We start from the raw sequence: 24,449 nt of genomic DNA on the forward strand, positions 1-24,449 counted from the left end.
TCCCTGGCTCTGTATTTGCTTAAAAACTTTAACTCTTTAACATCTTCCAATTCTGACCAAGGGTCATCGACCTGAAACATTAACCCTGTTTCTTTCTCCACAGACGCTGCCTCACTTGCTGAGCTCCTCCAGCATTTTCTGTTTTTATGAAAATAGTGAGGACACTTTGAGAGTGATTCATTGACTGTGAAGCACTGGAAGATGTCCTGAGGCCGTGAAAGGCGCTGCATAAAAATAAACTTTATTATTGCTCCATGACCTTCCTTGTATGTTGGTTGCAACATTGAACTGGGGAGTGGCCTGGCCTCCGGCCGACAGGTGGCGCTGCTGGGAGGCGGCTCCTGGTCATCCTCTGGTCTTCTCTTGTCTCCGACAGACCCTCCTCGCTAAGGACCGGCGGCTGGCGGTGTTCTCCTTGGCAACTGGCCCAGACCAATCGGCGCTGACGCAGCACGCAGCGCGATGACATAAGGTCGGCAGAAGAGCCAATCAGCGACGGTGCGGGTAAATTTGAATTGGGGGAAACGACGCGGGAGCGAGAGAGGTAAAAAAGCCCGGGGCCCGGGGGGAGAGAGTGAGGGGGAAAAGCCCGGGGTCCGGGGGGAGAGTGAGGGGAAAAAGCCCGGGGCCCGGGGGGAGAGAGTGAGGGGGAAAAGCCCGGGGTCCGGGGGGAGAGTGAGGGGAAAAAGCCCGGGGCCCGGGGGGAGAGTGAGGGGGAAAAGCCCGGGGTCCGGGGGGAGAGTGAGGGGAAAAAGCCCGGGGTCCGGGGGGAGAGTGAGGGGGAAAAGCCCGGGGTCCGGGGGGAGAGTGAGGGGGAAAAGCCCGGGGTCCGGGGGGAGAGTGAGGGGGAAAAGCCCGGGGTCCGGGGGGAGAGTGAGGGGGAAAAGCCCGGGGTCCGGGGGGAGAGTGAGGGGAAAAAGCCCGGGGTCCGGGGGGAGAGTGAGGGGGAAAAGCCCGGGGCCCGGGGGGAGAGAGTGAGGGGAAAAAGCCCGGGGCCCGGGGGGAGAGTGAGGGGGAAAAGCCCGGGGGGAGAGTGAGGGGGAAAAGCCCGGGGTCCGGGGGGAGAGAGTGAGGGGGAAAAGCCCGGGGTCCGGGGGGAGAGAGTGAGGGGAAAAAGCCCGGGGTCCGGGGGGAGAGAGTGAGGGGGAAAAGGCCCGGGGGGAGAGAGTGAGGGGGAAAAGCCCGGGGCCCGGGGGGAGAGTGAGGGGAAAAAGCCCGGGGTCCGGGGGGAGAGAGTGAGGGGAAAAAGCCCGGGGTCCCCCGGGACCGGGGGGAGAGTGAGGGGAAAAGCCCGGGGTCCGGGGGGAGAGAGTGAGGGGAAAAAGCCCGGGGTCCGGGGGGAGAGAGTGAGGGGAAAAAGCCCGGGGTCCGGGGGGAGAGAGTGAGGGGGAAAAGCCCGGGGCCCGGGGGGAGAGAGTGAGGGGAAAAAGCCCGGGGCCCGGGGGGAGAGAGTGAGGGGGAAAAGCCCGGGGCCCGGGGGGAGAGAGTGAGGGGGAAAAGCCCGGGGCCCGGGGGGAGAGAGTGAGGGGGAAAAGCCCGGGGCCCGGGGGGAGAGAGTGAGGGGGAAAAGCCCGGGGCCCGGGGGGAGAGAGTGAGGGGAAAAAGCCCGGGGTCCGGGGGGAGAGAGTGAGGGGGAAAAGCCCGGGGCCCGGGGGGAGAGAGTGAGGGGAAAAAGCCCGGGGTCCGGGGGGAGAGAGTGAGGGGGAAAAGCCCGGGGCCCGGGGGGAGAGAGTGAGGGGAAAAAGCCCGGGGCCCGGGGGGAGAGAGTGAGGGGGAAAAGCCCGGGGCCCGGGGGGAGAGAGTGAGGGGGAAAAGCCCGGGGCCCGGGGGGAGAGTGAGGGGGAAAAGCCCGGGGGGGGGAGAGAGTGAGGGGGAAAAGCCCGGGGCCCGGGGGGAGAGTGAGGGGGAAAAGCCCGGGGGGAGAGAGTGAGGGGAAAAAGCCCGGGGCCCGGGGGGAGAGAGTGAGGGGAAAAAGCCCGGGGCCCGGGGGGAGAGAGTGAGGGGGAAAAGCCCGGGGCCCGGGGGGAGAGTGAGGGGGAAAAGCCCGGGGGGGGGGGGGGAGAGAGTGAGGGGGAAAAAGCCCGGGGGGAGAGTGAGGGGGGAAAAGCCCGGGGGGGAGAGAGGTAAAGAGCGGGCCCAGGGGAAGTTCAGGCTTTTCCCGGTGACCGGGGCTCCGGGCCCTCAGGGTGGGGCCTGTTCGTAGTTTGGTGCCAATCGAGGGGCCGGTGGCTCAATGACTGGGCCCCCGGGCCGCTCAGTGTGACTGGTTAAACCTGAGGCCTGGGCGTCTCGCCCCCACCTGTTGCCCGCCCGCCCCTGGAACCACTTCAAGCCCCGTCCCTGCACGGTTCCAGTTCTGACCTCCCCCCAAGTTGTCGATGGTCAGTGAGATTTTAAATCTGACCACAAACCCGTTTAAACCCGTGGGTCTGTCTGTTTTTAACACCGAGAACCATTAACTTTGAACCCGATTGACTGCTCTTCACCCGCTCTGCCACCGATGCCCATTTACTGACCGTGTTTCTCTCTCACGTTGCAGGGAGATGTTCAGCGCAAGGAGATCAGCGGCATCATCGTCCTCTGAGAACGAGGGCGAGGAATTGCAAACCGTGGGTACTCTCGGACCCCACTGTGAACCAGCTGCATGTTTGTAAATCGTGGGTTCAGGGGTGGCACCGTCAGCAATAAATGCCGGCCTTACCAGCCTGCCCACACCCTGAGAATAAATATTTAATAAAAATCATGATATTCAGTATAAACTCAAACGAAGTTAAGCTCCTGTGAATGAGCCACTTCCCCCTCCAATCACTCACTGGGTGTACACATTGCCCCCTGTGCTGCTGAACTGTCTGAACCAGAAGGTCCTGTCTCCATCCCTGGTCTCAACTCTAGTTCATAGAATGGATATGAAGGATCTATTTCCCTTAGCAGAGGGGTCAGTGACCAGGGGGCAGAGATTTAAAGTAATTGGTTGAAGGATTAGAGGGGAGCTGAGGAGAATTTTTTTTCACCCAGAGGGTCATGGGGGTCTGGAACTCACTGCCTGAAAGGGTGGGAGAGGCAGAAACCCTTAACTCATTTAAAGTAATTGGATGTGCACCTAAAGTGTGGTAAACTACAGGGCTACGGACTAAGTGCTGGAAAGTGGGATTACGCTGGCTGGCTCTTTTTCGGCCGGCATAGCTAAATGGACGACTCCTGTGCCGTAACTTTCTGTGATTCTATAGTCGGTACAGCACAGGAGGCTATTCGGCCCATCATGCCTGTGCCGGCTCTTTGAAAGAGCTCTCCAATTAGTCACACTCCCCTGCTCTTTCCCCATAGCTCTGCAAACTTTTTCCCTTCAAGTATTTATCCAATTCCCTTTTGGAAGTTATTATTGAATCTGCTTCCACCGCCCTTTCAGACATCACATTCCAGATCATAACAACTCTGCATAAAAAAAATTCCTCCTCATCTCCCCTCCGGTTCTTTTGCTGATCACCTTAAATCTGCGTCTTTTTACTGACTCTTCTACCACTGGAAACAGTTCCTCTTTATTTACTTTATCAAAACCCTTCATGATTTTGAACACCTATCAAATCTCCCCTTAACCTTCTCTGCTCTAAGGAGAACAATCCCAGCTTCTCCAGTCTCTCCACACAACTGAAGTCCCTCATCCCTGGGAGCATTCTAGTAAGTCTCTTCTGCACCCTCTCCAAGGCCTTGACATCCTTGCTAAAGTGTGGTGCCCAGAATTGGACACGACAGTGATTTATAAAGGTTTGGCTTTTATAAAGTTAGACAGTCTCAGCTGGGCAGCAATTGAGGAGTTCCATATAATTGGTCTCGGTGTCCTGGCTGAGGGAGTAGAAGGATCAGCCTGAGCTCCCGCTGGAACTGTGCACGCATGTCGACATCGGGCGAGGATGTGATGCCCCTGCAGACCCGCTGGGCTCATGGCTGCCACTTACACGCACTACCAGAGGGTTCCCGCCACCATTTGGTCCTATGTCCAGCACTGTGTTGGGGGCGGGAGGCAGAAATCTGTTGATTTATGTTCATTTTTTGTTGCCTGAATTTTAATGCTTTGTTCCCAAATCTGTGCTGAAACTTTGCCCCTTCTCCTTTGCTTCCCGTGCAGCTGATCGGGAAGTGCGCGCGGGTCCCGTTGCAGGAAGTGTTGCCTCAGTGCAGTGCTCAGCGAGAATTGAAGAATTCCATCAGCAAGAGGCCTTCGTTAACTTTGCTGGGGTCTACCCTGACACCACTGATCCGCAGGCTGCATCTGCAGGTGAGGGAGGAGGGCGAGGAAGGGGGGGGACGTGGAGGGAAGGGAGTGGGTGGGGGAGGGCACAGAGGGGGGGCGAGGAGAGAGGGGCTGATCCCCTTGATTCCCTTAGAGTTCAAAAATCTGTCGATCTCAATCTTGAATATACTCAACGACTGAGCATCCTCAGCCCTCTGGGGTAGAGAATTCCAAAGATTCACAACCCCCTGAGTGAAGACATTTTTCCTCATCTCAGTCCTAAATGGCCGACCCCTTATCCTGAGACTCTGTCCTCGAGTTCTAGACTCTCCAGCCAGGGGAAACAGTCTCTCAGGATCTACCCTGTCACGCCCTCTTAAGAATTTTATAAGTTTCACTGACATCCCCTCTCATTCTTCTAAAATCCAGAGCGGATTGGCCCATTCTACTCAATCTCTCCTCATAGGACAACCCTCTCATCCCAGGAATCAATCTAGTAAACCTTCGTTACACCGCCTCTAAGGCAAGTATATCTTTCTTTAGATAAGGAGACCAAAACTGTATACAGTACTCCAGGTGAGGTCTCACCAAAGCCCTGTACAATTGTAGCAAGACTGCCTCACTTGTACTCCAACCCTCTTGCAATAAAGGCCAACATGTTATTTGCCTTCCTAATTACAACAGCGACTACACTGCAAAAGTACTTCATTGGTTGTAAAGTGCTTTGGGACGTCCTGAGATTGTGAAAGGGGCAATAGAAATGCAAGTTTCTCCTGAAGTAATCTCGGCCTGATGTGTTGCTCTTCAGGAGCAGGCTGTGCAGTTCCAGCACTTTGTCTCTTTCTGTTTTTGGGGAAAGTCAGTGTTTGTTTTGAGGGTCTTTTTTTTGTCTTTGCAGGAGGATGGCCAGCAGGTCCCACCTTTGGTTTATGAAGATCTCTGCCAGAAAATCTTTGTGGAAGATCAGTTCATCGGCACTTCCCAGGGCAGCGGTCTGACTCCCCTGGTCAGGCACGCAGTCCCCCGAGTGGGGGCCTGCAGAGATCGGAGGCCGCTCGTCGCAGCAGCTCCTGAACACGGAGCCAGGGGTGTGATTCCTGAGTCCTCGCGGACAGAGGGCGAAGATTCAGATTCAGCCGGGGCACGGGCCGCAATTACAAGCCCGGTGCACAAGGGGGAGCAGGCCACCACCGAGGCATGGAAGGATCCCGTGCCGTCAATCGGCAACGGCATTGTAATCTCGGGCTGCCCACTGGAGCAACGCAGATCACCACCACCCCCCGGGACCGAGGCAGTGGCCGAGGAGACGGTCGCGGACCCTGGGGACACCCTGCCTGCCAGCCCTGAGAACGCAGGGGGGCTGGGGGGGTTCAGGGGTCTTTGCCCCGGGGCTGCAGCTGATTCCTCCTTGGACGTCGCTCCTGAGTCGGGGGGGAGTGAGGGTCAAGGACTTGTGGCGGTGTCGTGTGGGTCAGTGGCATGTCTGCTTTCCTCCGAGGCCATTGGCGAGCCTGAAAGGACAGTCGAGGAGGCCTGTGGTGCCCCTGAGTGTTTGCCGACGGGAGAGGGGGTGCCGGGGACAGGGGAGGGGGTGCTGGTGTCCGAAGACGGACACTCCGGGGCCGGTGTGGAGGTGGGCACAAGCCCCATGCTTGCCCAGCAGCCGTGCGCCCTAATGTGCATCGTCCACTCGAGTTTGCGAACCCCGGGCCCAGCGGAGGCCGTGGCCGCCTGGAGACAGTTGGTGGGAGAAGTGGGCAGGAGCCGCATCATCTCTCGGGAGGTTGGCACGGTGATCACTCCCATGGGAACCCACTGTGCCGGGACCTGTGTGACCCCCGTCAGCTTGGCTGAGAAGGAAGTCAATACCTCGGTGTCGGAGGGTGGCCAGAGTGAAGTGGTGGACAGTGCAGTGCTCACTGACTCTCTGTTGTGGAAGTAAGTTGGGGGAAGCTTTAGTGGGTGGGAGGGTGCTGAGGTGGGGGGGGGGGTCAGGAGGGGCACAGTTGGGGGGGGTGCGGTGGGGGGTTATGGGGGCGTGGTGGTTGTGTTACTGGACTAATAATCCAGAGATCGTGAGTTCAAATCCCACTGTGGGCAGTTTGAGAATTTGAATTCAGTTTTAAGAAATCTGGAGGTAAAAACCTGGTCTCAGTAAAAGTGACCGTGAAGCTGTCGGATTGTCGTAAAAACCCAACTGGTTCACTAATGTCCTTTAGGGAAGGAAACCTGCCGTCCTTACCCGGTCTGGGCCTATATGTGACTCCAGACCCACACCAAAGTGGTTGACTCAACTCCCCTCTGAAGCCACCCAGTTGTATCTACCCAATGGTTCAAGAAGGCTCACCACCACCTTCTCAGGGCAACTGGGGGTGGCCAATAAATGCCGGCCTTGCAAGCCAGGCCCGCATCCCGCAACTTAATTTTTAAAATGTTGGTATATCTGCACAGTTGGAGTTACTGCAGCCGTCTCCAAAACAGTCTCTGCGCTCATACCTTAATGTAGAATCATAAACTGATATAGCACACACAACTCGCTCTCAGTGCTCATTATCATACAGCATAGAAGGAGGCCATTCGGCCCATCGTGCCTGTGCCGGCTCTAAAGAGCTCTCCCATTAGCCCCACTCCCCCTGCTGTTTTTCCACAGCCCTGCAAATTTTTCCGTTCAAGTATTTATCCAATTCCCCTTTTGAAAGTTACGATTGAAGCCTTGTAATTTGCTTTCCCGTTTGGTGCTGGTGGCAGGGTTGCTACAGCATTCTTTCAGTGGCCTGGGTAATTTCACATTTATAATCTGCAAAGATGTTAAGACCTTGGAGCGGGTGCAGAGGAGATTTACTAGAATGGTACCAGGGATGAGGGACTTTAGTTATGTGGAGAGACTGGAGAAGCTGAGATTGCTCTCCTTCGAGCAGAGAAGGTTAAGGGGAGGTTTAATCGAGGTGTTCAAAATCATGAAGGGTTTTGATAGAGTAAATAAGGAGAAACTGTTTCCAGTGGCAGAAGAATCGGTAACCAGAAGATACAGATTTAAGATAATTGGCAGAAGAACCAGAGGGGTGATAAGAATTTTTTTACACAGCGAGTTGTGATGATCTGGAATGCGCTGCCTGAAAGGGCGGTGGAAGCAGATTCAATAATAACTTTCAAAAGGGAATTGGATAAATACTTAGAAAAAAGAAAAAATTGCAGGGCTCTGGGGGGAAAAGCAGGGGAGTGGGACTAATTGGATAGCTCTTTCAAAGAGCCGGCACAGGCACGATGGGCCGAAAGGCCTCCTTCCATGCTGTATGAATCTATCATCTTTTGAATCTGCTTCCTCCACCCTTTCAGGCTGTGCTTTCCAGATCAGAATAACAACTATGTAGTTTGAGGGCCCTCGAGTGATCGGCACTTCCCGCTGCTCAATCCCAGACTGGGCCTGGGTGAAAGTATCTCCCCCGCCTGTTCCCGTACCTCTTTTTATTCTCTATTTTTCACATGATGATTTTTTGTGCTGTATTGTCGGTTTGGAACTCTGGACTGTCACAGGCGTGAGGACAGGGGAGGGTTTCTGTCCCTTGGATGCCGAAGTGACCGCTGCTCGGTACGGAAGCAGCACTGACCGATGGCGCTCGGCCCAAGCCAACGTCTCTTCCCCCACCCCACCCTCCACGAACTCCTGTGAGCTGCCTGACCCTGGCGCGGCTGACCCCTTTCGATAATTGTGAATGAACGGAGCAGTTTTTTTGATGGGTGACGTTGAATATGTTGATCTCCGGGGAAGGAACAAGTGGAGCCCCGGGGAAGGAAAGTTGGGAATTACGATCCCTCTGACTCGGGATTCGCAATTACTGGCTCTCGACCGCAATGTGTTTCTCGGTGGGGTGGCGGGGTGGGGTGGGGGGGGGGGGGGGGGGCCCCGTGACCTGAATCTCCACATGGTGGGGCAGTGACTCTGGACTGGGCAAACCCTTGTTTTTTTTTTAAAAAAAGCACAAAGATGTGCGAGTGTTAATACTATGGTCAGTGGGTATCTCTAATGTATTCTTCCTGCCACTCCTTAGAATCATAGAATCTTACCGCACAGAAGGAGGCCGTTCGGTCCGTTGTGCCTGCGCTGGCTCTGTGAAAGAGCTATCTAATTAGTCCCACACCCCAGCTTTTTCCCCATAACCCTGCAAATTAGCCCTCTTCAAGTACATGTCCAATTGCCTATGGAATCTGCTTCCGCCACCCTTTCAGGTAGTGCGTTCCAGATCTTAACAACTGTCTGTGTGAAAACATTTCTCCTCGTTTCCCCTCTGGTTCTTTTGCCAATTATTTTAAATCTGTGACCTCTGGTTACCGACCCACTTGCCAGAGGAAACAGTTTCTCCCTATTTGCTCTATCAAAACTCCTCATAATTTTGAACACCTCTATTAAATCTCTCCTTAACCTTCTCTGCTCTGAGGAGAATAATCACAGCTTCTCCAATCTCTCCACGTAACTGAAGTCCCTCATCCCTGGTACCATCCTGGTAAACCTTCTCTCCAAGTCCTTGACAGTTTTCCTAAAGCGTGGTGCCTGGAATTGTGCACAATACTCCAGCTGAGGCCTAAACAGTGATTTGGAAAGGTTCAGCATGGCTTCCTTGTTTTTGTGTTCGATGCCCCTATTTACAAAGCCAAGTATCCCATATGCCTTCATAACCGTCTTATCAACTTACTCTGCCATCTTCAAAGACGTGAATATTTGGGGATCACTGATGTGCGACACATGGTCACGCCTGCAGTCGCACACTGCTACCAGTATAGGGAGCTTCAGCATCACTAACTCACTCCGCGAGGGAGCCACTTTGTCCCGACTGTCTGGGTAACCCCCTCGGGACGTCCGGCTTTGATCATGGCTGCAAGGTCTCCCCCCACCCCCCCCCACCCCCAAATTGGCGAGTTGCCTTTGATGTGTTTTCGTCTGTTGTCTGCAGCTTTTCCCGCGAGGATCTGGAGTCTCTTCCCCGTGGGGATCTGGAGCGTCGCCTAGAGACGGCCCTGCTCATCAACGAAGTTCTGTCTGGCCAGCTGAGCGACCTGTCCAAGAGCAAGGGTCTGGGCCTACGGGCCGGGCCTGCGGATCAGAGGGAGGCCGTCACTCAGACAAACAGTACCCAGGCCCTGGAGGTAAACCGTGCTGAGCTGCTCTGAGCTGAATTTGTGTCCCCGGGCGGCTGCTTTTCCATCTCTGTGAGACGGAGATTGCTGTTTAATTGCAATCGGTTTTCTTGGAAATCGGTTAATTACGCAGAATATACAGCACAGCAACAGGCCATTTGGCCCAACTGGTCTATGCCAGTGTTTATGCTCCACATGAACCTCCTCCCACCTCTCCATCTCACCCTATCAGAATATCCTTCTATTCCTTTAACTATCATGTGTTTATCTAGCTTCCCCTTAAATGCCTCTATGCTATTCACCTCAACTATTCCTTGTGGTAGCAAGTTCCACACTCTCACCACTCTCTGGGTAAAGAAGTTTTTCCTGAATTCCCTATTGGATTTATTAGTGACTATTTTATATTTATGGCCCCTAGTTTTGTTTCGTTATCTTAAAATCCTCTATCAGGTCACCCCTCAGCCTTCTCTTTTCTAGAGTCTGTTCAGTCTTTCCTGATAGTTATAACCTCTCAGTTCTGGTATCATCCTTGTAAATCTTTTTGGCACCCTCTCCAGTGCCTCTATATCCTTTTTATAATGAGACAGAACTGTGCACAGTACTCCAGTGTGGTCGAACCGAGGTTCTACACAAGTTTAATATAATTTCTCAATCTTCACTGGGGGAGAAAAATAATAAATTCCTTGAACCAGGCCCTGTTTGGAATTCTAGAGTCCCCTTTATTAACAGATGCTGCTACGTTAAAATAAATTGACTGATGTGCTGGGTGACAGAGTTCCGAGGAATCTCGTACAAATGCTGGAAGTGTGCACCCACTACTCTGGGACTGTGCCTTTAGCTCAGTGGTAGTGTTCCCCCCCTCTGAGTCAGATGGAACAGGGTTCGAACTCTCACTCGAGGGGAGACCGGAGCTCTGGACCTGAATTCTGGGCTGACATCCAGCGGGATTCTCGTGTCCGGTGGGTGTGGGTGCCCCCCCCACGCCTCATCGCATGGGCTGTGGGAGCCCGAGAAACCCTCCCACCCTATAGGACTAACCCCCCCCCCCGCCATCGGCTGGTATAAAGATGGTTACGGCCACGGAAGGAGTGTTCACGTTGCGGCCTGTCGGACCGTCAATCAGCCCGCGAATCCTCCCACTACTTCACATTGTTCTCCAAGGGAACAAGAGCGAAGAAACTCTACTCGAACCCCTAATCTCAAGCCAAAAATCTCACATCTGCGTAGCCTTCGCAGCCAGTCGTGTACTGGGACTCTCATTCCAAGATTGGTACTGAATCCCCCATCTGGGATCTTCCTTCAAAGCCTTGACAGCAAGAATAGAGCCTCCTCCTTGTGTCCCCCCACCCCAACCACACACTGGTTGGAGAGCGGTGGGAGTTTTAAAATGTTTATGCACTGTTGTTGTCTTTGTGCAAACAGGTGGATGACCAGTACCGCAGCCTATACCTACAGCAATTCAGCAGAGTGCGAGACCTGGAGCTCAGTCTGGACCAGTACCAGAAGCTCCACAATATGATTTGTCAGACCCGCGAGCAGCAGGTGAGTAACCACAGGCTGTGCCCAGGGGTGACTGGGTGGCAGCTTCTATTAGTTTTCATGGAGGTGGTATTACTGATTTGAGAAACGTTTGTGTTTGTGTCTGTGTGTGTGTGTTTTCCATGTTTTCTGTCTCAATCTTGATTCCAATGTTTTTCCTTGGCAGAATTCGCTTGTTGAAGAAGTTGAGGAATCTCTGGCCAGTGCAGATGGAGCTTATGAGGAAATGAAGCGAGAGAGAGCGAGAATGCATGAGCAAGTGAGATTACAGAACTAAAACTGGATTGATCGTCACATTTCTTATTTGATTTTCTCCCCCTGCCCCTTCCCCCACTGCCAAGTGCATCAGTGGGAAATTCCATTTCCTGGGTGTAGGGGCGATCTGCCCTCCGGGTTCTACCATTGCCAAATCCTGTGTCAGACAATACAGACTGTTCCAGCCAGTGTGGCTCCTTCTGAGGTGCTGAGGAGACGGAGTAACTTCACTCCACGTGTCATAGGTCTGAACATTTGCTGGTCAGGAGGTAGAGGCGACGAGGACAGAGTCCTGGGTCAGTGGGCAGACAGCGTGTGGCCCATGCAGTGGGGTATAGTGTGGGCTCGCTGTGAGGCAGGAGAGGATTGCTCCAGTCTCCAGTGAGCGCTCAGTGAGTTCTGTGCCGGGGGAGTGGTGTGGGCACTCTACAATACGGCCTCCAGTGACCCTGGGTTGAGCAAGGGAGAAATAAGCCGTAGTTCCCCCACTCCTGATTCTATCCAGCAGCTGATACTGGAGGGACATCGAGCAGCGGTGGGCTCAGGCTCGGCTGTCGTGCCCCCCCATGGCTGATTAGCCTGTTGGTGTTCACTATCTGGGCACACACGGGGCAAGAGACCAGAGGATAGCCAGTGTGGTGGAATCATACCCCAGTGAGAGCTGGTGTCTTCAGGAGAGGGTGGGGGGAAGGGGCTCTGCAGTACGATCCCTGCCCCCGCCCCCAGCTCGCCATGTGATGCGGTTTCTGTCTCTTGCTGCAGAATCAGGAGATGAGAAAATTACTGAAGAGCAACATGGAAGTGCTGAGCACAATGAGGGAAAGGACCCGGCGAGCCTTCGAGCAGCGTGAGGAGATGAGGAAACGCACTGAGACCGTGCTCAGAGACAAGGAAGCAGTGAGTGAGAACCACTGAACAAATAACTGCTCCCCTTCCTATCTTACCCCTCCCCCCCCCCCAGGTATGGACTGGATCAGGCTCGGCTATAGTCTCCCTCCCCCGCCTCCACACCCCAGGCCAATCAGTGACTGACACCTTGGGTTGAAATTTCAGCCCTGTCTGGCGGAATTAGGGGGGTGAGGGGAGCGATAATCTACTGCCCTGTTGTCGCGGTGGCTGCGGCCTGGATACGACTCCTGGGAGGTAATTAACCCCTTCCTGCCTCGAGTGGTACGTGAAGAATAGCAGTCTGTAGTAAGGGGGCGGCGGAGGGGGTCAGTACCCCCAGCGTGTGTGCTACGGGTGAGGTAAGGGAGTGGGAATTTTGAAGTTTGGGCATTTAGTGGGGCAGTTGCACGAGAGATCTGTCACTTGTAGAGCCTTTGATTCATGCGGTGAATTCCAGAATGACCCCCTCCTGTGCTCCGTTTTCCCCCCCCCCAGGTGCAGCAGTGCTGCAATGAGCTCTCCGCCAATTCTGCCGAGCGGATCCGTCAGCTGGAACTGGACCTGGGGACTTGGCAACAGATGTGCGAGTCTCTATACCACGCCAGAGTTGAACAGGTGAGTGATTCGTGGGGAGGAGGGGCAAGTAATCATCTTTTGCAAGATAAGGGCAGGGCTGCTTTGAATGTTTGCTGTGCTATTAATGAAGGTTCATTGAAAACTTTATTTTGATTTGGGCATCACTGGCCACCGCCATCCCCTAGTTGCCCCTTGAGAAGGTGGTGATGAGCCGCCTTCTTGAACCGCTGCAGTCCACGTGGTGAAGGTTCTCCCACAGTGCTGTCAGGGAGGGAGTTCCAGGATTTTGACCCAGCGACGATGAAGGAGCGGCCGATATATGTCCAGATCGGGATGGTGTGTGACTTGGAGGTGATGGTGTTCCTATTCACCTGCTGCCCTTATCCTTCTAGGTCGTAGAGACCGCGGGTTGGGAGGTGCTGTCGAAGGTAATCTCCACAGCGCATGACAGGAAAAATGGACTTATGCTTTAAAAATCAGGCGCTCGGCCCTTGAAATTACGCTGTGCAAATATTAGCGTATGAATTGTAGACACTTTGATCCAAACTGTTGGCAACGTCGGGGGCAAATGTCGGGGCAGTTCTTGGACAGTCTCCATACTCAACATCTCACTATTTCAAAAGTGTACAGGCCTCGATTGCAAGAAATATGACAGCAGGGTCCAGCTCGCACCTGCTGCACATCTCAATACTTATTAATTGGATTTGAAATTTAATTTTAGAAAAAGAACTTGCACTCATCACTTCCTAAGCTATTGCTTCTTCCTCCTGTTAACTGAAGACCTCAGAGGTCGGTGTCTCTACAGGCACAGTGACAGCTGCTGTTATACTTTTAACAGCAAACTCACCTTCCCAATGCGGTGCTCTTACTAATCTTGCTGCTACCTATCTCATTTCTCTTCACAGTAAAAAGGCTAATGGAATGTTGGCCTTTATCTCAAGGAGGCTGGATTACAAAGTGGAAGAAGTGATGCTTTAGCTGTGCAGAGCCTTGGTCAGACCCCATCCGGAGATACTGTGTTCAGTTCTGGGCGCCGCATCTCTGGAAAGATAGATTGGCCTTGGAGAGGGAGCAGTGCAGATTCACCAGAATGATACCGGGGCTAAATAGGTTAAATTATGAGGACAGGCTGCATAAACTTGGCTTGTATTGCCTTGAGTTCCCTGAGGGGGGGTGATCTGATCGAGGTGTTTAAAATGATAAAAGGATTCAATAGATTAGATAGAGAGAAAATATTTCCTCTGGTGGGGGGAGTCCAGAACAAGGGGGCATAATATTGGAAATCTGGAACATTCTCCATCAATAGGCTGTGGATGCTGGGGGTCAATTAAAATTTTCAAGGCTGAGATTGATAGATTTTTGTTGGGTATCGAGGGATATGGAGCAAAGGCGGGTAAATGGGGTTAAGGTACAGATCAGCCATGATCTGATTGAATGGCGGAACAGGCTCTAGGGGCTGACTGGCCTCCTCCTGTTCTGATAATTCTGTGTGAGGCACTTTGGGATGTTTGAGATTTGGTAAAGTGCTTATATATAAATGGAAGAGGCCTGGCAGATCTGAACCTGGGCTCACCGATGTCCTGGGTTGCAGTTTGAGGCTGGGACCTGAACTTGCTGCTCTCTGCCCAGGAGTCAGGCCGGCCAGCTCCGTCTTGTAACCAGTGAGGTGCTGGGTGTTTCCAGTCCTTGCACGCGATGCAGAACCTGCGCTCGAGTCGATGTTTCAATATTTGAAATCTGAATTTGTTCCCTCTTGTCCGCTCTCAGAGTGCGTTAAACGAGGAGTTTGAGATGGTGGCGAAGTCTGCAGTAATCACCTATGAGGAGATGGCAGCGAATCACCAGAAGATCCACCTGCAGGTCAGTGACCACTTGCTCCTGTTTATAAAGAATTGTCCTGTTGTGTTGAGGGAAGGTCTAATCCTCACCCCACCACCCCCCAGCCATGGGGGCTGTGTGCAGGGCCAAGCGATGGTCTGCTCTGACCACAGCCAAAGTCCATCACAGCAGTTATCGGGAATGGTGCCTGGGTGGCGGAGTTCTCCCATCAGATTAAAAATGCTCCCCGTCCTCTGATTGGAAAGGGCCTGTACAGTGTTTAATTCTGAACATGAGCTTGTGTCTACACAGCTGAAGGAAGCCCGGGACCTTGCCTGTCAGAGCACCAGCCACCTCCAAACCATGACCCAAAGAACAGCGAGTGCCCTGAAACAGGAAACAGCTCTGAGGAGAGAGGTAGACGAGGCGAAATGGAAGGAGGCAAATGTGAGTATTGGTCTGTTGAAGCCCTGCTCTTTCCCTCCCACTGCTCCCATGTTGATCTTTTTTTATTTAAACGGCACTGCTGAGATCTCTCCTGTTGCGCAGCTGGACAGAATCTCCAATGAGGATCTTTTAATCCTGAGATCCTGGCTTGTTTTCAAATGTACAGTGTATATAAATAAATATTTTTTGCATCCCAGATGCAGCAGGAGCTGGAGCAAACTGCGTGCAGACTCCACGATGCGCTGGATAAGGTTAAACGGCTGACCTGCGAGAACCTGCAGCTGAAATCTGGTAGGTCGAGAGATGGTGGCAATTTACAGACGCCCTATCCAGATTGCTTTACTTCCTCGTTTGACTAAATTGAGGTGTCAGCCGTGGCTCAGTGATTAACATTCTCACCTCTGAGGCAGAAGGTCATGGGTTCAAGTCCCACTCCAGAGACTTGAGCACATAATCCAGGCCGACACTCACAGTGTAGTACTGAGGGAGCGCTGCACTGTCGGAGGGTCAGTACTGAGGGAGCGCTGCACTGTCGGAGGTGCCGCCTTTCGGATGAGACGTTAAACCGAGGCCCCGTCTGCCCCTCTCAGGATGTAAAAGATCCCACGGCCACTATTTCAAAGAAGAGCAGGGGAGTTCTCGATGGGCCGAAGGGCCTCTATCCGTGCTGTATAACTCTGAGGTGTCCTGCGGCCAATATTTATCCCTCAACCAACTTCACTAAAAAATGATGATCTGGTCATTATCACATTGTTGTTTGTGGGATCTTCCTGTGTGCCAATTGGCTGCCGCTTTTCTTTTATTACAACAGTGACTCAAAAAAGTACTTAATTGGCTGCAAAGTGCTTTGGGACGTCCTGAGGTTGTGAAAGGTGCTATTGAAATACAAGTTCATTCTTTCTAATTTTATTTCTGTGTGTCACCGATAGGCAAGTGATTTGTTGTTGCTTGGGTCCGCTCAGAACCCAGCATTTTCACCACTTCCAGGATTTTGAGGCAAATTTGCAATACTAGGTGTCAGCTTGGTGCTTTTGTTTGCAGTTCTGCCTCTAAATCAGAAGGTTGTGAGTTCAAGGCCCACTCCAGGGACTTCAGCACATGATCTAGGCTGATACACTCAGTGTAGGGGTGCTGCATTGTCAGAGGTGCTGTCTTTTGGAGGAGACTTTCAGCTGAAGCATGTCTGCCTGACCCAGGTGGGTGTCAGACATTCAGATCGGTCGGTGTAAGGAGCTCTCCCTCAATCCACACCACTAAGAAACAGATTAATTGGTCATTCACCTTTGCTGTTTGTGGGATCTTGCTGTGTGCAAATTGGTTGGCATGTTTGCCGATATAAGTTACTGCCATTCACTGACTGTGATGCACTTTGGGACAGACGCATGGTGGGGGTGAAACTGGTCTTTGGTGGTAGGGTAGAACAGATGACAGTGAATCGGCCCCCCGATTTGCACCATGTCCCCCCAGCCCCTCCCCCGGCCCCATTTTATTTTCCGTGAACTTCAATGGAATTGAAAATTGTGCGGAGTGTAAAACGGGGGCTGATTCCCTATCACTCGTTCTGCGTTGCTGCCAAGACCAATTCCACCCCTGATGGGTGCTATATAAATATAGCTCTCCGCTGTACCAAGTGCTGATGTGTAGTGACTGTGACGCACCAGCTCACCTGTCCCAGTCACGCACTGTCTGGAACACAGGACACTCTGTCCGTCGCCATGGATTTGTTTTGAAGGAGCGCCGCCGATTGCTGCGGTGTGAGTGAAGCGGGAGTGCAAGTGGCTCGCGGTCCCGCTGCTGCCGGTTAACCCTTCGATACCCATTCCAGGGCTGACCACACTGACGGCGCAGCTGACCGAGGTGGAGGAGGAGCGCAACAAGCTGATGAAGGACAACAGCAGATACTTTGTGGAGGTGGCGACAACAGAGGCCTCACTGAAGCTCACGGAGGCGGCGCTCGCCCAGCGGACGGAGAGGTAAGTCAGCTCGTCACCAAGGTGACCGGCCCTTTAATGCCGGCGCGCGTTTGGTTCTGTGGTTAGATTGTGCAGCGTTGAATATTCGGGGCTGTAACAGTATGAATGTTCTCCCTCCTCTTCCCTCTAGGTTGCAGGCCTGCGAAGCACAAAACAAGGAGCTTGTAGGCACTCTGAGGGAAAACATACAAAGGTAATCCTGTGCAATATAATAGTTGCCGTGTTTTCCTACATAAGTCACTGAGATTAATTGGCTTTGAAGCACTTTGGGACAAGTATCTCACTTATGGGACTGAGTCAAGGCGAGTGGAATGTTGGCCTTTATCTCAAGATGGTGGCAGTTGTATAAAGCTCTGGCCAGATCCCATCTGGGCACCGCACCTCAGGAAGGATACATTGACCTTGGAGGGGGTGCAGCGCAGAGTCACCAGAATGATACTGGACCTAAAGGGTTAAATTATGAGGACAGGTTGCATAAACCTGGCTTATATTCCCTTGAGTTCAGAAGATTAAGGGGTGATCTAATTGAAGTGTTTTAAAGATTCTTGTAGGGTAGATAGAGTGAAACAATTTCCTCTGATGGGAGAGTCCAGAACAAGGGCGCATAATAAAATTAGAGCTAGGCCGTTCAGGGGTGATGTCAGGAAGCACTTCTTCACACAAAGGGGAGTGGAAATCTGGAACTCTCTCCCCCAAAAAGCTGTTGAGGCTGGGAGTCAATTGAAAATTTCAAAACTGAGAGGGATAGATTTTTTTTTTAAGCAAGGGTATTAAAGGTTACAGAACAAGTTCTGCATCGACCTTTAGTGTATTAGTCACATTTTGTGTATTTTTATATTTTTTATATATATAATATTTTTCTTAACTGTTGTTTTGTGCTTTGCCCTCAGTCTGGAAGAGACTCTGGATAAGCTGAAACAGGAGAAGGAAGGTGTGGATTTGGCTGTGGCAGAGTCTCGGGCTCAGGTCACCCACCTGACCAGGATGCTGAAGCAGAAGGACGAGAAGCTGCAGGAACTCTCTGACACTCAGGCTCAGGCCGCGCTGACTGCGGATAATAACGAGGTAACTGAGGAACTGGGAGAGGATGACTGGGGATGTGGTTCACGTTCACTTGATCCTGATACTGGTTTGAAGCTTCCCGCTCAGTCAGAGCTGTGCACGGGGTAGGCGGTGAGATTTATTGACACCCGAATCCTCGCTATCCCCCCTGCAGAAACGGCAGCCACTTCCAATTTACAGAGCACTGGTCACATCGAGCGCTCCCTAAAGTAGGAAGGGAAGGAATTTTCAGGAATAGGAACTGGATCAGTCGAAGAGATGGGTTTCAGTGGTGGGAGGTGTTCCTGAAGGTCAAAGGGCGCGGTTTTAGAACTGGACATGGGGGTATAACTTGGGGTGGGGGAGGTGGGGTCAGTGAAACTTGAGCACTGATCCAGGGTCCAAGGACTCAATGGCTGGAGGTGAACTTCACTGAGCAGCAACAGGCTGGTGATCCTTTGAAGGATTCTCAGCATTAAACAGTATGGAGTCTCCTCCCCTCTCCTCTCCCTCTCCTCTCCTCTCCCTCTCCCCCCCCCACCCCTCCCCTCTCCTCTCCCCCCCCCCCCCCCACTCCCCTCTCCTCTCCCCCCCCCTCCCCTCTCCTCTCTCCCCCCCCCCTCCCCTCTCCTCTCCCCCCCCCCCCTCCCCTCTCCTCTCCCCCCCCCCCCTCCCCTCTCCTCTCCCCCCCCCCCTCCCCTCTCCTCTCCCCCCCCCCCTCCCCTCTCCTCTCCCCCCCCCCCCTCCCCCCCCCTCCCCTCTCCTCTCCCTCTCTCCCTCCCCTCTCCTCTCCCTCTCTCCCCCCCCCCCTCCCCTCTCCTCTCCCCCCCCCCCCCCTCCCCTCTCCTCTCCCCCCCCCCCCTCCCCTCTCCTCTCCCCCCCCCCCCCTCCCCTCTCCTCTCCCCCCCCCCCTCCCCTCTCCTCTCCCCCCTCCCCTCTCCTCTCCCCCCTCCCCTCTCCTCTCCCCCCTCCCCTCTCCTCTCCCCCCCTCCCCTCTCCTCTCCCCCCCTCCCCTCTCCTCTCCCCCCCTCCCCTCTCCTCTCCCCCCCTCCCCTCTCCTCTCCCTCCCCCCTCCCCCTCTCCTCTCCCTCCCCCCTCCCCCTCTCCCTCCCTCCCCCCTCTCCTCTCCCTCCCCCTCCCCCCCCTCCCCCCTCCTCCTTCCTCCCCCCTCTCTCCCCCCCTCTCCCCCCCTCCCTCCCCCTCCCCCCCCCTCCTCCCTCCCCCCCCCTCCTCCCTCCCCCCCCTCCTCCCTCCCCCCCTCCTCCCTCCCCCCCCCTCCTCCCTCCCCCTCCCTCTCCCCCTCCCCCTCCCTCACCCCCTCCCCCTCCCCTCCCCTCCCCCCTCCCCCCCCCCTCCTCCTTCCTCCCCCCCCCCTCTTCCTCTCCCCCCCCCCCTCCCCCCTCTCTCCCCCTCCACCTCCCCCCTCTCTCCCCCTCCACCTCCCCCCTCTCTCCCCCTCCACCTCCTCCCCCCTCCTCCTTCCTCCCCCCCCCCTCCCCCCCCCCTCCCCCCCCCTCCCCCCCCCTCCCCCCCCCCCCCTCCCCCCCCCTCCCCCCCCCTCCCCCCCCCCTCCCCCCCCCCCCCTCCCCCCCCCCTCCCCCCCCTCCCCCCCCCCCCCCTCCCCCCCCCCTCCCCCCCCCCTCCCCCCCCCTCCCCCCCCCCCCCTCCCCCCCCCCTCCCCCCCCTCCCCCCCCCCCCCCTCCCCCCCCCCTCCCCCCCCCCTCCTCCTTCCTCCCCCCCCCCCTCCCCCCCCCTCCTCCCCCCCTCCCCCCCCTCCTCCCCCCCTCCCCCCCCCCTCCCCCCCTCCCCCCCCCTCCCCCCCCCCCTCCTTCCTCCTCCCCCCCTCCCTCCTCCTCCCCCCCTCCCCCCCCCTCCTCCCCCCCCCCTCCCCCCCCTCCCCCCCCCTCCCCCCCCTCCCCCCCCCTCCCCCCCCTCCCCCCCCCTCCCCCCCCCCTCCCCCCCCCTCCCCCCCCCTCCCCCTCCTCCCCCCCCCTCCCCCTCCTCCTTCCTCCCCCTCCCCTGGGTAAGTGGCAATTATACCTGAGCACTGCTCTCTGATTGCTTATTTAGCCCCTGCAGCTTTCGTGACCTCTTTTTTTTCTCCTGATTTCCAATTTTTTTGGTTCTCTTGTGTCAGGTTCTAAATTACACCTTTTATTTGACACAATTGCCAAGCCTCAGATGGGGAGGGTGGGGCCTTTAATCAGTTGGTATCTGGGTTTCTATCCCCCTCATCCTGTGGGATGGACTCCTGCTCCTGTCATTTTTAGACTAACCTACTTCTGGCACACTCCAGAGGGGTGGCCTGAATTGCTGGGAGATTTTCCCAGGAAATTGGGTTGTGCTCCAATTATCGGCACAAATGAGCTTTCAGAAATTCATGCCCCTTCACGCAGCACTTGTCCAACTCGCTCAAGGTCCAAGAGCCCACAAAGTGGCCCCCAACACGGAGACGGGAGTCGATAAACACTCCGACCCTGGCTCTCTTCCCTTCCTTAAAAGCCATTGATGCTGAAACTCTCGTCTACACTTCTGTCATCATCAGACTCAGTGTTTTGTTCTCACCGAGCTCCTCCTCCTCACAAACTCAACTTGTCCCAGGCTGTGTGCACATTTCATCCCATGTTAAGTGCTGCTCACCTGGTCCTCCCTGTCCCTCCCCCCTGTTCCCCCCCGCTCCCCCCATTGACCTGGGTTTTTTATCTTGCCTTCCCTAGGAGATTACGTGGCTCTGGGTGGGGTGGGGAGTATCGGTATTTTGATGCACAAGACATCACCATAATATGGGACAGGCTGGATGAACCAGTGGGTCTTTTCCTGTCCGTCACTTTTGTATGTTGGTGTGACACGACCCTATAACAGGGAGGTGGATCTCTGACTCTGGCTGCAGTTGGTAGGAAGGACAGAAGTTTGATACAAATGGAAATTGATTGATTTGCATTGTTGGGAGGGTAACCCTTGAATACCCTATTGTTTATTCTCTGGTGCCAGTTTCTGGAGCAGGAGCTGGTAATGTCCCGGGAGCAGCTGATGGAGACGGAGGTTCAGCTCAGCGAACAGGTCCACTTGCTGCACGATCGTAACCTGCAATGTGAGGAACTGCGGTGAGTGAGCGAGCTTCCCTTTCCCCCCGCCCCCGCCCCCGCCCAAATCAAAGCACGTGTGTATCGGGGCTGGGCCTGTTTCGGGGCTCGGGGGTTGGTTGGTTGACTGTGGGGAGTCACAAACCAGACAAATGGGAAGAATCCTTTTACATCTAGAGTGTTTTCTTCAAATGTTGTTCCACAGTGAGACTGTAAACAGCTACTAGCTCTGTATAGGAGCTTGAGCAGGGCAAAACCTTCCTGCGGGGGTGGGTGGGGGTCACGGAGAGGGGCAAACTCCGAAGCAGGAGTTGGGAGAAGAGTTGGGGGAGGTATCCGAGGGTTCTGCTGGAGGTGGGTTTTGAAGGTGGGGAGACGCAGTATGGGTTTAAAGAGGGATTTCCAAGTGCAGGGCTGTGGTACTGAACACTTGGAGGCAGAAACAACAGCCACTTGCCTTTTATAAAGAGCCTTTAAAGTAGAAGAACGTTCTAATGTGCTTCAGAGGCATAATCAGACAGAAATGGACACCCAGCCAAAGAAGGAGATGTCAGGAGGGGTGATCGATAGCTTGTTTAATGGGGTGGGCTCGAGGGAGGCGGAGAGGTTTATGGAGGGAATTCCAGAGTGCAGGGCCGCGGTGGCTGAAGGCACTGCTGCCAATGGTGGAGCAAAGGGTGTGGGAGATTCACAAGAGGCCAGAGACGGAAAGTTTGAGGGCTGGAGAAGGCTACAGCGATATGGAGGGATTTAAACAGGAGGATGAGAAACGCACTGTGCGCCAGATGTGAGCTGGGACTTAAGCTGAAGGAAGCTGCAGAGGTAAAGGTGGGCGGGGGCCACAGAGAGAGGTCAGTAAACTCAGCCCCTGATCCTGCGCGCGCACACACACACACACACACACACACACACACACACACACTGACGTACTGAGCGAGACTTATTGCCCCCAATCTTGTGCAAGCCCCGATGCTGCACTGGTGAAAATGCTTGTTTTTACATCTTTATTTTCTCTCTCAACCAGGACCCAGTGTGACAGCTTCCAAGTGAGCCTGGATACAGTTAAGAAGGATGCACGAGAGATGTTGCTGGAAATGGGAGAGCAGATGAACCAGGCCATGGTCGAGATCTCGGCTCTGAATGGTCAAATACACGAGGTCACCAATTCAGCTGAGTGCACCCTAAAGAAATGGCAGCAGGTAAGATCTCGAGTATACTCGGGATTCCCCAGAGTAACGAGCAGAAAGGGCTCCCCAGCAACGCTTCAAACTTACAATTCTCATCCTCGTGTTCAAATCCCTCCATGGTCTCGCTCCCTCCCTATCTCTGTAACCTCTTCCAGCCCTACAACCCTCCGAGCTCTCTGCGCTCCTCCAGTTCTTGCCTCTTGCGCATCCCTGATTTTCATCGCTCCACCATTGGCAGCCGTGCCTTCAGCTGCCTGGGGCCCTAAGCTCTGGAATTCCCTCCCTAAACCCCCCTCTCTACCTCTCTCTCCTCCTTTAAGACCCTCCTTAAAACCTACTTCTTATCTCTTTTGCTCACCTGTCCTAATATCTCCTTCTTTGGCTCTGTGTCAAATTTTGTTTGATAATCGCTGCTGTGAAGCGCCTTGGGCCGTTTTACTATGTTAAAGGTGCTATATAAATGTAAGTTGTTGTTGCCTGAGTTAATGCACGCGTTTAGACGTCGGCTTGGCTGTGAAGCCCTCCATAGTCAAATAGCTTGCTAATGCTCATTGTCCTGAGCTCACAGCTGAGCATGCTTACCACACTGAGGTACCGGAGCTGCTCGTGGAACCGTAGCCCCCTTCAGAGGAACAAAGGAAAAAGAAATACATTAGGCTGAAATCAGCTGAGAGTAGTTCCGAGCCCAGTCGTGCGATGGAATTAACCCACTTACAGCTGTAGTAATAATCACTGAACCACCCCAGGTCACTGGCTCCTTTTTCCTCGCTCTGTCGAGAAGCCAGCTCCCTCGGTGTTACCGGCAGTCACTGAGATGAATAATTATGGCTGATGGAACTTGTTAAATTGCACCCTGTGCAAGTTACACATTTTTATTCAAAATAATCACTGAGGCAACATCAGAAAAGATAGTCAAACGAGGGAATTCGAGCAGTCGGTTAGTTGAGAAGACAGAATTTGTATTTCGTGCCTTTCATGACCTCAGGAAGTCCCACAGTGCTTCACAGCTAGGTACAGTGCAGTCACTGTTGTAATGTAGGAAACACGGCAGCCAATTTGCACACAGCAAGATCCCACAAACAGCAATGAGAGAAATGACCAGATAATCTGTTTTTTAGTTGGTTGAAGAATACATATTGGCCAGGACTCCGGGGGGGAGCTCCCCTGCTCTTCGAATAGTGCCGTGGGATTTTTCTGTCCCCCTGAGAGGGCAGACGGGGGCTGGGTTTAAGGTTTCAGTAAGCTCTGGCCAGTGGGGTTGTGGTGCAGGGGAACCAAGACTCGGGGAAGGGAGAAGTAATTTTCTGAGGCGGGGGGGACGTGTTTATAAATTTTGTGCTGGTTAATTTTGGTGTCCAGCGTCTTTCACTGAAATTTCTGTGACGTTCGGTGCTTTGATTTTTCAAGAATCGTCCGGGGGCCGGAGTTGGTGCCAGAACTGACCAACTGGCCCCTGTGTCCCAAACAAAGGAGGAAGTGCAGGACACAGACCAATCCATCGAAGGTAAATCCATTGGAGGGAGTTTGACGATGCAGTGAGTGGGGCTTCGAGGTTTGGGGGGGGTGGGGTGGGCCTGGGTCGGAGTTTGGGGGGAGTGATTGGGCAGGTCGGTGGGTCGGGTCAGACGCTGGCCATTTGTCTCTGGGGCGTGGATTTGATGCCTGCCCAGCGGATGGGATGAAATTCTCATTGTCTGCTCCCTGTAAGAGTTCTGTTCAAAATTTAAGTTTGTGACAGTCTTAGCCAAAGACTATTACACAAAATAAAACCTAACCTAATGTAAAGGGAGCTTCCATCCTCTGCTAACCTCCCAATTGTTACCCACTCACTCCTGCTGGAAACTGCGTAAGTGTGTTGGGTGTGGACGGGCATAGCTAGGCTGTGGCGCCTCTTCAAGTCAAATAGCTTGCCAATACTTGCTGTCGAGGTTCACACATGAAGGGTGGCACCTGGGTGAGTATCAGGGCAGCTATGGAACTGTGTCCCGTGAAGAAGCAGCGTCTTCAGGAGAGAGGCGACGGGAGTGTTTAAGAAGGTTGCCTCGCTATGCTGTTAAGATTGAACTGTACTGTTTGCTGTTTACTGCAGTGCTGAGATTTCTTTTCTTTTCCTACTGTCCGGTTTCACAGAGAATCAGGAAGGGGCTCCGTGTGACATCAGAAGTGAGCACAGTGCCTTTGCTCCCATCAACCCCACAACGCCAAAACGAGCAGGTAAGGTGTCAGGAAAATACCGAGTATCACGGAAATAACCAGCCGCAGCCAGAGACAACGATCCATG

At 54.1% G+C, this 24,449-nt stretch overlaps 1 protein-coding gene across 2 annotated transcripts in view; it reads left to right on the forward strand.

The window, feature by feature from the left end:
- The first annotated feature begins 287 nt into the window (after positions 1 to 287).
- The window catches only part of spag5 (sperm associated antigen 5), a 34,890-nt gene continuing 10,728 nt past the window's right edge, over positions 288 to 24,449 (forward strand). Inside the window, exons 1-19 of one of the 2 annotated variants that reach the window (XR_010968548.1) lie at positions 288 to 544; positions 2,540 to 2,609; positions 4,124 to 4,273; positions 5,127 to 6,166; positions 9,178 to 9,370; positions 10,784 to 10,903; positions 11,067 to 11,159; positions 11,918 to 12,052; positions 12,539 to 12,658; positions 14,387 to 14,479; positions 14,750 to 14,884; positions 15,082 to 15,175; positions 16,710 to 16,857; positions 16,988 to 17,050; positions 17,748 to 17,922; positions 20,890 to 21,002; positions 22,006 to 22,180; positions 23,576 to 23,672; positions 24,299 to 24,382. Coding sequence is in view for 1 of the 2 variants with exons in the window: in XM_068008567.1 (XP_067864668.1) it covers positions 2,544 to 2,609; positions 4,124 to 4,273; positions 5,127 to 6,166; positions 9,178 to 9,370; positions 10,784 to 10,903; positions 11,067 to 11,159; positions 11,918 to 12,052; positions 12,539 to 12,658; positions 14,387 to 14,479; positions 14,750 to 14,884; positions 15,082 to 15,175; positions 16,710 to 16,857; positions 16,988 to 17,050; positions 17,748 to 17,922; positions 20,890 to 21,002; positions 22,006 to 22,180; positions 23,576 to 23,672; positions 24,299 to 24,382 (3,094 nt within the window). In the remaining variant the exon portion in view is untranslated. The remainder of the gene's footprint in view (positions 545 to 2,539; positions 2,610 to 4,123; positions 4,274 to 5,126; positions 6,167 to 9,177; positions 9,371 to 10,783; positions 10,904 to 11,066; positions 11,160 to 11,917; positions 12,053 to 12,538; positions 12,659 to 14,386; positions 14,480 to 14,749; positions 14,885 to 15,081; positions 15,176 to 16,709; positions 16,858 to 16,987; positions 17,051 to 17,747; positions 17,923 to 20,889; positions 21,003 to 22,005; positions 22,181 to 23,575; positions 23,673 to 24,298; positions 24,383 to 24,449) is intronic. The other variant, XM_068008567.1, reaches the window with a different exon arrangement.

This window comes from Heptranchias perlo, chromosome 28 (assembly GCF_035084215.1).
Source record: "Heptranchias perlo isolate sHepPer1 chromosome 28, sHepPer1.hap1, whole genome shotgun sequence".
In the NCBI taxonomy this organism is placed as follows: domain Eukaryota; kingdom Metazoa; phylum Chordata; class Chondrichthyes; order Hexanchiformes; family Hexanchidae; genus Heptranchias; species Heptranchias perlo.